Raw genomic sequence first — 14161 nt, 5'->3', positions numbered from 1 at the left:
AACTGCGAGGCCAGCAACCTCAACCCTACCCATTTTCTGGTTCTTCCTGTATGAGAACGAGTGACCCACAGCCGCTCATACCTACAGCCACACACCACAGTCAGTATGGCCTCACGTCCCCAGTGCCACTAGCTAGGTCAGAGGGTTTCTGGGGCCACAATGTGGGCACATATGCCAAGAGGTGACAGAACTTACCGGAGGGCCAGGAGGACCAGGAGGCCCTTTGGGCCCAAGCAGACCACGTGGTCCCTGCGAGAAGGAAGAACAAGGAAAAAAATGAAACCCAGCTGGAGGCCTGCCCTGCTTGTTTGCCCTGTACAGCCCATGGCCAGCACCCTGCACTCCCACTGGAGGTTAGTCGGTAAAACCAGAAGCCTGAGAGACACCGTCATGCCCCACTTATCCAATCCTCCTCTCTCCTTGGAAAGGGAGTCAGAAGTGGAGGGTTCCTGAAAGAGGGGGGCTCAGCTCGACATCAGGAATGTCCTCAGGGAAGGGGTCTTTCTCATCTGCCCCTGACACTCAGGAAAGTGAGCACAAAATCTCTCCACAGAAACTCATGAAATCGCATTGCTCCGCGGGATCCAGTGTTTATCGCTGAGTCTTTCCTTGGTCTCTCTTCCCTGTGGCGCACAATGCTGTCATTTCAGGGCTGACAGAGCTCAAGGGATCAGAGAACAGGGTCAGAAGACAAAAGTCCTGCAAGGAACTTCAGGGTCTTGTTGGGGACAGCTACTTAGGAGAGCCCAAGCTGTTCTCTCCTTCCCTGGACATGGAAGGGTTGTTGGTGCAGGAGAATTGTCTGTATTCTGTCAATCATGTTTTAAATAAATGCTGATTGGCCTGGCGGGAAGTATAGGTGGGTCAACCAGATAGGAAGTAGAGGAGGGGCAATGAGAACAGGAGAATGCTAGGAAGGAGGAAGCCCATTCCTCCCATTCCTGCCCAGACCATCAAAGACACAGGAAGTGATCTGCCCTGCTAAAAAAAAGGGGCTAACATAGATAAGAACAATGGATTAATATTAGCTACAAGAGCTAATAAGTAGCATGAGCTAATGGGCCAATCAGTTTATAACCTAATGTAGACTCTCTGTGTGATTTTCTTTGGGGATTGCCAGCTGTGGGGTACTGGGCAGGACAGAAACCCCAACAAGCCGGCCCTCACGTTACAGGTTGTGCGCAATGTCTCCGGCCTCCACAAAGGGCCTGAGGTGCCGTGGATGCTGATGTCTGGGGTGGATACAGGGCTGCAGGGGAACCGCCCACCTTAGGGATTACAGGCTTCCCCACAGCCTCAGATCTCAAGTGCCCTGATTTGACAGAACCTTTTTAGATGGGAAAAAAAAAACCACAACACCTTTTCCTCATGTTCTCTGCGTCCTAAAAGCTTCCTTCATTACTTTCATGCTTAGTCATAAATATTTTTGAGACACTAATAACCCAGAAGGCATCGCTTAGATGTGTGTTAAGGAGAGCGGCGCTGATGGAGCCTCCTCAGTGGCTAATCAGACATCTAGGGTATAATTTCATCCCAAATGAACCTGAGCGTGCTGACCCCGTGCTCTGCCCTGTGCGGTGTTTGCGGCATAGCTCGCCAATTAGCTTTGCCAGATGCGAACGGCCGCCTGACTTGGATAACGAAGGTAGGTTTCTGAGCGTCAGTAAATGAAAGATAATTAATGTCCTTTTACCCTTGTGAAAATCTGCTTTAAGCCTAAATACAAATTGGCTGGCCGAAGGCAGCTTTTCCTGCAGTGGACCGAGCAGCACCCCGGAGGGTGCAGTTGCCAGACCTGGAGCAAGCTTGGGCCTATTCAGTCCCCTTGACTGCCCCAGCACCCACTATGGCTACTAACTGGACACCTGCCATGGCACCCTGGACACCAGCACAATGTCCTAGAGGCCCATCATGTTACTTAGGTGCCTGCTATGATTCGTGGGGAACACACACCATACCGTGTCTTCCTGTCCACTCTGACACACTTGGGTGCCCACCATTGTCCCTCTGAATGTCCTCCATGTTGCACTTGGAGCATAATTTCACTGGAACTACGATGCCCCTGGGCATTTTTTTTTTTTTTTTTTTTGGTTTTTCGAGACAGAGTTTCTCTGTGGCTTTGGAGCCTGTCCTGGAACTAGCTCTGTAGACCAGGTTGGTCTCGAACTCACAGAGATCCGCCTGCCTCTGCCTCCCGAGTGCTGGGATTAAAGGCGTGCGCCACCATCGCCCGGCTCCCTGGGCATTTTCTATAGCTTCCCCCTGGAGAAAGTGTCAATATACACTCCCCAGAGTTACCTAGGCCCTAGTGCCCTTCTTTTCTATCCTGGGCAAATGTCACTTGTCCCCTTCTTCCAACCAAGCTCTCTAATATACACACTCATCAATTCCCAACTGTGTAACTGAGGCCCAGAGTCTCCCCCATCAGTGACTTACAGGCTCCCCAGGCAGCCCCCTGGGTCCAACTTCTCCATCGTCACCCTATGGAGGAGAGAGAAGAGGATGTTTAAGGACAAACTTTGAGGTCTGGATACCCAGAGGCCACCTCCCAACACTGCACAACAGGATTCTGTCCGCTCTGCTCGGACAAATGCTAATTTGCTCGTGCTGTTCCCATAGGAGAGGCCCCTGTCCTCACTCTAGAGCTACAAGGGAGCAGCTGCTGCAGGGAGACCATGAGGCTTGGACACAGGCCCTGCTTGCCAGCTACATTCACAGCTGCGGCAAAAGCAGCTAGGCAGAGCACTTACAGAGTTCAAGGCCTTAGTCACCCTCATGAGTAACAGAAACTGAGAAACAGGGACATCAGAGGAGGGGCAGAGGAGCCCTGGACAGACTGCTCTGAGCTCGGGGTCTCTCAGAGTCCAAAGCAGCAAACTCAGAAGAGCCTTTTCCTCCTGACGCCAGATGGGATGGTTGTCCTGGTTCCATCGGGTCACACCCAGGGATGCTAGCCAGGACACATCCCCCTATCACACAACTCATCTCTCCTCCCTTTCTCACACACAGAGACATACACGCTCACCTATAGGCTGCCTGCACACATGCAAATGTGTGTCTACATTGAATACATCTGCTCACAGACACATAACTGTGCGGGCACACACATAACATAACATGCATCTGGAAGAAGACTTTTGCACCCACAGCAGTGTATATGTATGCACGCCCTGTGTGTACACATATGTGCACAAAAGCACACAAATGCATGCACATAAACCCACACCCACATTTTCTAAACCAAGGGGTGGGGCATCCGATAGCACCCCTCTCCTTCCTCACCTTACAGCTGATTAGGCCAAATCCATGAAAGGGGAAACTCCCTAGCAAAGTCTGAAACTGGAGGGGCTAGCGCTTCTCTCCCACTTTCCTGGCTTCTTGAGCCTCCCAACAATAGCGCGAGGAGCCCATACATCCTATCACGCGTTCTTGGTAATGCACATCTGTGCTCTGGCCCAAGTATGAGCTTAACCTTCAGCCCCTCGAGGATACTCGGGTCGGACCTGAGGAGGCCTCTGGATACAGAGCCCAGGCTAAGCCCGCCACCAGCCCTTCCCTCCTTCTGTTCCTATATTCGGTTGTTTCGCCCTTCTCTCCCTCTGGGGCCAGAGATAATGACTTTCCTCATTCCTCCACCCCCTGCTCTCCTCCTCTAGCCCTTTCCTTCTCCATCCGACACCTCATTTAGATGAGATCAGCAGAGAGGCCGAGCTCATTAAGCCCCTGGCATCTCCCCTCCACAGGATCCGGGACACCTGCCTCCTATAGTTAGAAGCTCCGCTTCTGAGACCCATGACAGTTTGACCCTCATGGGCAAGAAGGATGAGGTAAAATGAATGCTCGTGCCTTGCTTCGGTCTCAGAAGCACACAGCCACCTGCCTGGGCCAACATGCATGCCTCCTTCCCCCAGCACCACCACCGACCCGGTTGGGCCCACACTCACAGTTTTCGAGGGGAAAGGATGCTGAGATACATACCCTTTCTCCATCTTCTCCTGGAAGTCCAGGTGGGCCGGAAGGACCAGGGTCACCCTAGTAAGTCAACCAGGGTCAATGTTAACCACTGCAGAGAAGGATGTCGACACACTGTCCCAAGCCCCTCTCTCTGTCTCTTAAGTCTAACCCTGAACACCCCAGGGAGCAGGCTAGTTGCCCTGGGAGGAGGATATACGCTGAGTGGTCAGTCTATGGGGTTAGTCACAGAACCTTGCACCTAAGTCCCATCTGGACAGCTTAATGGCAGCAGAATCATCTGACTGAACACCTAGCAGGTTAGCAGGAGATACAGACATGCAGGCACATGGTGCACTTGGGGTGAGGGAAGATACTGCAGAAAGGTACCACCCTGGACCAAGAATCCCTGAAGGTCAGGCTAATTTACCTCATGAAAACCTGCAGTTCCAAGCCTCGCCTGTAGCAGGCGCTCAATGTGTGCTCTCATCAGTAGGTCAAAAGGATTGCACACACACCTCCTATCTCCAAAGACTGCCACTGGTGTCTGTGAGTTTGCCCGTGTATAAAGCATGATTGTATTGTTGCATCCCCGTGTACATAGTATATGCACATGCATGTATTGTTTATGTATGTATACCCATGTCTGCCTGTATGTGTGGGTAAGTATGAATGTCTGTACCCATGTGTACTTGTTTACATACATGTGTGCTCCTGTGTATATACATGTATATGTACATGGATGTCTATATGCCTGTGTCCGTTTGTACCTATAGCATATGTGCTTATGAATGTGTGCATATATATCTAGGTCCTATGTGATTACAGTTACATAGATGTCTCCATGTTTGTATGTGTGTACACATGTGTGGGCCTGTGAATATGTGTATACATGTATGCATGTGTGTGGCTAAGAATGTGTGTTTATGCATATGTGTGTAGATGAATATGTGTACCTGTACTTTTGTATATGCTCATGAAGGTATCTGTGTACATGTGTGTAATACATATACATGTGCCTGGATGTCCCAAACAATGCTAAAATTGGCTGATAAACCCACTTCAAGGCAAAGCAGGTCAGAGAGGATTCATTCCAGCGGGGTGAGAAAGGCAGGCAGTCACCAAGGTGGCCAATTCCAGGCCTCCTTAGCCAAACCATCCAGAGCCACCGCCTTACATCCCGACTCTGCAGCTTGCATGTGATATAGTTTCCCATGTATGCGAAGCCTCCCTTAGGTAGGAAGTGGGTTCTAGAGGTTTTAAAGCTAGTTCTAATTGGCATATTCCCTCACTTCCCTGTACCCTGTGATGCCCTGGGGATGAGATGCCTGCTGGGCTTGTTTCATGAGCTGCAGTAGGAAATCCAACTTCTGTGGCCTAGATATCCATCAAAGAGACTTCATTTTGGGGGTCAGTTCTATGAACAGTTACAGCGCTTTACACAGGGACACTGTGAAATTGGGGAACTGGCCCCATTTAAGGAACCTGAGACCTTCCCAAATCCCGTAGCAAATACTCACCCTGTGGCCTTTCTCTCCTGGCAATCCAGCCAAGCCATCAAAGCCACGGTCACCCTGCAAGGACAAGAAAACTCCATCAAACACCTATACAAACCCTCAACTCAGCGCCCTGGACCCAGGGTTCTCTCATGGCCCCTGCACAGTGCTCCTGTCTCAGGCCACTGTAGAGTCTGCATATGCCACCTCCTCTCTCCCAGCAAGGCAGAGACTGGGAAGGGAGGAGCACTGTTGCACCCATGCCAGTCCCCATGCCAAAAGCCAGGGCATCCTTGGGAATGCAGACATGCAGTTTTATCCGTGGCCACTGCAAAGTCAGCATGCTCTCATTTGCTCTGAGTTCCCCCTGCAGGGGTGGTCTCATCTGTCCTGATGGTTGCAGCCTTGTGTCCTGAGGGCTGTCACACACCGCAGCCCACACTCACTGGTGAAGGCCCCAGCATCGTCACCTGCAGAGACCCTGGCTCCTGGCTCCCAGTCTCATAGAACCCAGTATGAGCATCCCATCTTGTGGGTGTACAAGCCAGGTAGGATGAAATCAAGAGTGGAGTATTTGAGGCTTTTCATGACTTTGTAGTAAAAGATCAAAAACTACTTGACCGAACAGGAATATTCCCCTCCATCTGTCATTCATGGTCTTCAGTGTTCATTAACTCAGGGTTCACAAGAAGCATTCAGGACTTTGGAACCAGGGAATCCAGCACAGTTCCTGGTGACCCAAATATGGAGGAGAGCATTCATACAGGGTCATGGGAAGAGGGATGAACCCAGGATCCACAGCATCAGGGGGAAAAACAGTTGTCATGCATCTAGACAAGTCCTATGCTTGCACAGGAGCCCCTGCTCTCCCACAGGGACCCCACAAGGTCCAGGTCCTGACTTCCTAGGGCAGTAAAGGAAGATTCACATCCCATAGACTTGGGATCATCTGGCCACTCATGTCCCCAAGGATGTGGCCTACTTACCTGCACACTACCAAGGGTTGAGAACTCACAACTGAAGTCACCCCACCTCACTCAGTGCCCATAAGAAGAGGGCATCTGCCCTTTAAAGAGATTGATGCTCACCTATGCAATTCAACTGTCAATCTGTCTTCAGAATACACACCAAAGAGACTCATCCAAGAGAGTCAGCACACCCTATAGTCACACTTGTCACACATGATGGTTATGTCATCAACATGACATCATGGATGATGGTGAATGTGGTCCCCTGACATAAGGAGGTATGGGTGACAGCCTACCTTGGGGCCTGTTTGTCCAGGCATGCCTCTGGCTCCATCACTCCCAGCACGGCCCTGGAACAGAGAAGACAAACAGTCCATATGGAAGAAAAGGCAGCCTGTCACATCCTCTGGGAGCAGCTTCCCAGCAAGCCAAGCTGAGGGCCGAGATCTCTGGCCAAGGGTGATTGTCCAATGTCATCAGACTGGACAGGGGACCCAGACCCAACAGCCCTAGGCCATGCCACACCACTGACCAACAAATAAGAATATAGTGTTTGTCTCACTACGACTTGCCCCGAAGCCTGGTGCCACCTGTCCTTCTAGACTTGAGAAGGATGATGGGATTTGGGAGACCAAGTACAGAGAGCTCTATTTTGTGGCTCCAGAAACAATCTCTTTGCTACCACTGGGAAGAAAATTAAAGACCAAATATTCATGGTAACAATAAAGGCCTCTCTCAGTCCCTCTGAGTACAAGAGAGGTTCAGAGGGTGTGTGTCCCACTCAGACAACACAGCGACCTAGAGGCAGGGTCTGCCCTGGTCACCCATCTTGTCTACTCTCACACCTTCTTCCTAGTCATGGAAAATATTCGAGAGCAATCCCAGGATGCCCAGTTGATTTCCATGGGACTGAAGGCCAAGTGGGGACCTTCAGTGTCTGCTATATAAGCTATAGTCACCACAGGAGAGGCACAAGGGAACAGGAATTCCCTGCCAAGCCCCTGCTCACTTGTGAGACACACCAGCCTCTTCTTTCCTGTCTCTTGTAGTTAACTGGTCATGGGTTAGGGGAGGCATGGTCAGGCATGGAGGCCGTGTGGACAGAGGTGGCTTTGGTCTCCATATGCAACACATGATAAGGTCTGTTTGTAGCAACAGGATGGGTTAATTCAGACTTTTCTAGTCTTCCTGGAGTGGGGTCATCACTTTTTAATAGTGTGGCATCTTGTAGCAGCTGTATTCCTGAGGAAACCAGCGGGATCCATCCAGGAGAGCACCATTCTCAACGGGAAACCCCAAAAGGCTAGAGGACTGAAGGAAGACAGGAACTGAAACAGTCACTTCTAGAAAGGAAGCACGAGGTGGCCCCAAAGACAAGGCCCACTATCAACCATCAATAATGAGGATCCACCTGCTATGACCTGTCTGGTAGGACAGCATTTGTTCCTAAGCAGAAGCTCAGACACGGCCTCGGAGGTAGACATGGGACAACGAGGCCCTGACGGGGACAATCTACCTCAGGTCTGGGCACGGATGCCGCTGCCATACCACATGCTCGTAGCACCTAGCACTTACCCGTCTTCCGGGCTTCCCCGTTGGGCCAGGTGGACCTTGCACACCTCGCGGACCCTGCCAGAAATCAGAGGACAAAGCATCAGGGCATGTCCCTCTTCTGAGGAAGGAGAAGTTCATCCCCATGCCTGTCAACCTAGCCTAAGGCTTCCTGTTGCAGTTGCCCACATGTGGGCATCCCAGGCCCAAGACAGAGATCCTACATTAAGTGGGGGCGCAGAGAGCCTGTTCTAAGGCATCAAAGGACAATTCTTCCTGATTTGGTTGAAGAACTGGGCCACCATGAGAAACCAAGAGCCACCATCCTGAAAGCAAAACAGAGGTAGGTTTACACATACCTGAGGTCCCATGTCTCCTGGCTCACCCTTCAAGCCTCCGCTCCCAGGAGGACCCTAAAGAGACAGTATAGGATTAGTGTATACTCAGACAAGTGACACAGGACAGAGAAAGGCTGCATGGGATGGATACTGTGTGTGGAGCAGGCAAGGAGCCCCTCATCACAAGGCTGGCCAGAGTCTGTCTTTGACACTTGAATGACAGCTGAGTGTCCATGGATATATGACATTCATGCTGTACTGTGAGGCCCCAGGCAAGGGAAGACTGTAAACCTCGTGGTTTCCTTGCACTGGGGTTACCTTTGACCCTGGAACAGAACTGTAAGGAAGAAGACCCCAGAAAGACAGAAAAGCTGATTCCTCATGAACCAAAGGTGCATAGCTGTATGGGCTCAGCCTCTGAGGACATCTCCAGGCCTTTAGCATAGCAGCCCCCTCCCCCACCTGCTGTATACCCCCATGACAGTAGCCTAGAGTGTGTGCTTTACAGAGAGAGCTTGGAGCTCAGATGCAGAGATGAGGAGAGAGCACCCCCATTCTCCCATTATGCTTACACTGAAGACCATTTCCCGGGAATCCCCCAAAACTTCAAGTGACCTTAAACACAGCCATGCTCCCTGACACATGCTCCCACAATGGGATGAAACAGTTCCAAGAACCTGTTTGAACTGGCTCCCAACTGGGCACAAAGGTCCTGGGCAGAGGGCCACCCAGTGTTCCCCACCCCACTGATCCCAGACCTGCCAATCACTCACCATGGGGCCGGGTCTCCCGGTGAGACCCATTGGACCAGCTGGTCCCCTCAGTGCCAACTGAAAAGGAAAGGGGAGGAGATCAGGAAAAGGCTATGGGTGGCCCTGTCCTGGCTTTCTGGACAGGAGGAAAAGGGGCCTAGGACTGGAGATTCACAAGAGGTCTCACCCACTCAATTATGGGCCCTCAGCATCCACAGGGAAGCAGGGCACAGAGGGAGAAATCAGTGCTACCCATTGCCCTACTGTGGGCAGGGTCCCCAACGTCTTTCTCTCTTCCAGCCCTGCTGGAGACCCCCTGCTTGTGGAACCTCCTCCCCCCATACCAAATCTGAAATGTCTCCCTTCCTGGGCTGGGCTGAGGTGTGAATTTTCCCTGTGGATCAGGACTGCTTCGTTTCCTGAGAGAGGTACTAGGTACTCTCCAGCAATGACGGAGGTGTGTGTGGCGCATGGCAGAGCCTGGGGACCCTGGGCTCTTTCTCACACACTGAATCCCAACTTGGTGTGGCTGCTGCCAGTGGCCACACGGGCTCAACTTGTCTTCCCCTCCATTGTAGGATTGCAACCTCCACCACAGTGCCATCTTAAGTTTGGAAGGTTATTTTGCATTTTAAAGCTCTCTGAGGGTTAGGGAGAGGGTAAAATGCTTGCCATGCAAACATGAGAATCTGAGTTAGGATTCCCAGCATACATGTAAAAGGCCAGATGTTCCAGCACCTGTCTCTATCCCCAGTGCTGGAAGGCAAAAACAGCTGGATTCCTGGAGCTCCTGGCTAGCCAGCTTAAGCAAATCAATGAGTTCCAGGTTCAGTGAGAGACCTGATCTCAAAATAAAATAGAAACAGATAGAGAAAAATACCTGACATTCACCTCAGGCCCCCACACATATGAACACACGGGTACAAATATACCCATATACACACAATAAAAAATGCAATATTAAATGATATCAAATTTACAAATAAAAATATACAGCATTAAAAACATTCCAAAAGTATCAGAGCTGGAGAGATGGCTCAAGGGTTAAGAACACTTCTTCCAATGGACTCAAGTTCAATTTCCATCACCTACACGGTGGCTCACAACCATCTGTAACTCCAGTTCGAGGATCTGATGCTCTCTTCTGGCCTCTGTGGGCACCAAGCACACACATACAGCCAAAATATTCACAGAAAATAAAAGTAAATACATCTTGTCTCGAAAAACAAAACAAAACAAACAAACAAAAAAAAGTCTTACAAGCTCTCTGTCTCTCTCAGTTGACTTTGATAAAATGCACACAGATAAAGAGGCCAGCCAGGCAGGCCCATGTCAACAAACCTAATCCCAGAAGAGCCATATCCGATTTGGGTTTATCACTGGCTGGCCTATTCCATGGCAACTACACAATGCTGAAACTGTCCTTCAGCTACCCCAGTGCACTCTGCCATTAACGTCTGCTCTGCCCTTCAGAGTAGTGTCAATAGTTCCGGAGTTCTATGTTGGCCTCGTCCACACTTCACTAGAGGATCACCCATCTGCCCACCCCACTGGCCAGTGGCAGCATCAGGCTGGTCACTGGCCATCAGCAATCTGGAGCCACATTCTCTAATGATGCCATTGCTGATGGGCTTACTCAGGAAGGAGGGGACCCTGGACCCAGTTCTATGACTCAGTGTGAGAGACCCTGGACCCAGTGCAAGAGCCTGTGGGTCCATGAAAGATTCTGGGTCCAGAGTGAGGGACCTTGGATCTATAACTCTCTCCTATCCTAGGGTGTGTCCATGCACTCAATAATAACCCCAGCCCAGGGAAACTGAGTCAACCATCCAGCATCCCCACCCAGAGCCCTGAGAGCTCCTTTCCTCATGGCTAGCCCCAAGAGCAAGGCCTGGCAACAGAGGTGAGTGTTTGCATTCACTGGGTCAGACAAGCTGCAGAGATCCAGAGGCCTCTCACCCCTCATTGTGGACAGGGCACCCCTGAAAACTCTCCTTAAGCTCCCCACATTCTCCAACTGTATGTGGAGGACCCAACCTTCCCTATGCTCCTGACCAGGCAAACTGAGACAATCATTTGATCTCTGCAGCCACCGGGGCCAGGCTCTAACTTAGAACCCCAGGCATTCACACTACTCACCCTGGCTTGCTGGAGGATAGCCTGGGCCTGGGACTCCTGGGCAGAGACCATGGGGCCCTTAGAACCAGCGTCGCCACCACCTCCAAACCGGAACTGCAAGAGAAAGGTGAAGGGTCACTAGGGAAGAAACATGGCACCCACTCTGACCCTAGCATGAGGTGGGTCTCATGGTCCTTATGTAAGCAAAAACTTCCAATCCCAGAACCTGCGTGCACCTATGTTCCACAGCTATCACAGCTCTTCCTGTTGCGTGGACACCTGAAACCCGGCCCATGCTCACAAAGGACTTTGGGCCTTCATTGATTTGCACTCTGAGGAACCACAGACCCTCACCACTGCAAAACGTAGCCAGGGGTCAAAGAAATAGGGCTAGGTCCAAAGGACCTACAAGGGACATCGTGGGCTGGGTCTCCCTTAGTGTTAAATGCATTTGGGGCATAGAGTGCAGCTGGTGCTCTTGCCCTGAGACATTAGAAAGATACCAGGAGCACCAAATACCACTTTCTTTATCATCTGCCCTTGAGAGGGGAACCTGCCAACTTTCCGTCCTCCATCACACCAGCTGGCCTAGGAGCACTGTACTTAAAGAGCAGAGCTGAGAACACAGTGCTGAAGGCACAGACCTGGGAACACAGTGATGAAGGCACAGGGCTGAATCCAGCCCTGAGGACACAGGGCTCAGGCACAGTGAAAGAGACGAGGGCTAAGGAAAACAGTCAAGAACAAGGTGGCTGAGGGGCTGGCCCAGCCCTGCCTATGCCTGCTTCTAACTCCTCACTTCCCCAGGTTTGTTAGGTCTAACCTACCTAGAACCCTCCCTCCTGAGGGAACTTCTGCAACAGCCCCAGTTGTTCTCTGGAGGAGAGACAAGAGTCCAGGGCATGTACCCCTTCCTTCATAGTCTCCTATAACTGCAGAGACCCCAATGCCAGCATCAGTGGTTGGGTGCTAGCTACAAGGACACAGATATCTAGGAAACTTCTTGGTTTGGACTCTGAGGCCAGGTTGGCTTTCAGCTACTCTCTGAGCTCCAAGTCTTTCATCTATGAATGACTGACCTGAGGGACCAATTCTCCACTTATCACAGACACAGAATATAAGCCTGGGATTTCTTCTTATTACTTAGGATTAAATAGCAACTCCAATGGAAAGTGGCACCTAGAAGGTTCTAGAATAAACCACCACAGTTACAGAAGACGGTACAGAAGTCACATAAGTAGCTTCCTATGAACCACCCCCACAAACCCCATTCCTGGGCTACCACATACCTGTGCACACACATCCCTTCCAGGACCTACCCACTGCAAACTCCTCAAATAGAGACACTTACCGGCAGCATAAGCATTGTTCCTGGAGGACCAGGCAAGCCATCAGCACCAGGAAGACCTGGGCGCCCAGGGGGACCCTACAGACAGAGCGGAAAGAAAACTGGTCAGAGAGACGGAAGGACAGACCTGAGCAGCAGCACTGAGAATGAGAATTCAGAAAACAGGCTAGGCAAGACAAAGACTCCATAACGGGAAACGTTCTAGAAACCCAGAGAAAGAAATAACACAATAGGGGGCTGTGGGGATGGGGAGTGAGGGAGCTGACTTGGGTATAAGGAATTCAGAGAGGAAAGGCGGGTGACTGAGTCCGGCTGGAGGCTGAAGACTGAGTGTCAGGCTTGGAGAAAGGCAGGGGCCAGCTCCTGTCGTTCCAGAGAGCCCCCACTGTCTCCACACAGACTGGAGCCCGAGAACTGCGGCCTCAAACGCCCCTGGCTATGAAAGAGGAGCCCTCCTAGCTCCTGTCCCCAGCTCTGCATGTGACCAGGGACTAGAGGACAGGACAGAGCGAGCACGTGCTCGTTTGGACAGACCCAGAGTACGGTGTGAACAGAAGGAAGGACCACCCACGGGAGCACAAAGCCGTCTCGAGCAACTTTAATGTGTTCAGGAACATTCTTCAGGCCCTGGCTTACAGGGACAGAGACTGTGACAGAGTCAGAGTTCAGGCTGTCTTACAAAATGAACTCAGAGGCCCACATTGAACCCAGCTTGCAGAGACACCCACCCCTACAACCCCCAGTCTTCCCTGTATATACAGGCACCTAACTTTACTATTTACGCAGAATTGCCTAAACCACCATGATATCCTCAACCACTGCCTTGAAGAGGCCACAGCCAGCAGAACACGCTATGACGCCCTTCCACGACAGCAAACCATCATCTTCCTTTCTACCTCCTGCTTAAACACCTTACTGTGCTGGGTCAAGAATCAGCTCCAGGGACAAATGCCTATCCTTAACACACATACATCCTCGTCTGTAACTCGGCTGTCTGACTATAGTGATGACATTTATTAGATGAGCAGGCAGAAAAGAGAGAGAAGGAAGAGAGGAAGGGAAAGAGCGAGGGAGGAAGGAAGAAAAGGAGGGAGGGAGAGGTGGGAGGGAGAGAGAGGAGGAAGGAAGGAAGGAAGGAAGGAAGGAAGGAAGGAAGGAAGGAAGGAAGGAAGGAAGGAAGGAAGGAAGGAAGGGCTTTAGAAACCCACAGGCTGCAGTACTCCAACCCACCACCAAGTGTCGGTAGGAGTCCACCACCCAGGACAGGGCTCACATCCCACCCAGAACAAATTGCCCAGCCAGTGACTTGATTTCTAATAAGAGGGGCTAACATGAGAACTAATGTAGGCTCCGGGTCAGTAGCTGCTCCTGTGTCCCACCAGGGCCCTTCAAGCTGTCTCGCTAACGTAGGGCCACTGCCAAGGGCATCTGACTGCTGGCCAAGGCTGATGCCGGCTGCCTCTGGGCCCAGCTTGGTTCTTACACCCCGGCACAGAGCCAGGTGAGAGTCAACTCCATAGAGACCTGAGGGGGTGACAATGCATGGCCCTGGGGAGAGGGGTCATGTGAGGAAGGAGTAGACATCCTTAGTGTCATTTCTACATCAGAAAACAGTGCAGGAGGCAGAGCAGGAAGGAAG

The 14161-nt window shown here is 51.3% G+C and overlaps 1 protein-coding gene across 3 annotated transcripts in view; it reads right to left on the bottom strand.

The window, feature by feature from the left end:
* Col5a1 (collagen type V alpha 1 chain) overlaps positions 1-14161 on the bottom strand; it is a 155746-nt gene that overhangs the window by 65874 nt on the left and 75711 nt on the right. For all 3 annotated transcript variants that reach the window (XM_057755689.1, XM_057755690.1, XM_057755691.1), the window contains exons 12-21: positions 12526-12600; positions 11196-11288; positions 9078-9134; positions 8326-8379; positions 7991-8044; positions 6712-6765; positions 5472-5525; positions 3979-4032; positions 2437-2481; positions 196-249 (exon numbers count right to left, since the gene is read on the bottom strand). In XM_057755689.1, the coding sequence (XP_057611672.1) occupies positions 196-249; positions 2437-2481; positions 3979-4032; positions 5472-5525; positions 6712-6765; positions 7991-8044; positions 8326-8379; positions 9078-9134; positions 11196-11288; positions 12526-12600 (594 nt within the window). The remainder of the gene's footprint in view (positions 1-195; positions 250-2436; positions 2482-3978; positions 4033-5471; positions 5526-6711; positions 6766-7990; positions 8045-8325; positions 8380-9077; positions 9135-11195; positions 11289-12525; positions 12601-14161) is intronic.

Source organism: Chionomys nivalis, chromosome 22 (assembly GCF_950005125.1).
Source record: "Chionomys nivalis chromosome 22, mChiNiv1.1, whole genome shotgun sequence".
Taxonomy (NCBI): Eukaryota; Metazoa; Chordata; class Mammalia; order Rodentia; family Cricetidae; genus Chionomys; species Chionomys nivalis.
Note: the sequence above shows the minus strand (reverse complement) of the source record. Positions and strands in the feature narration are given on the sequence as shown.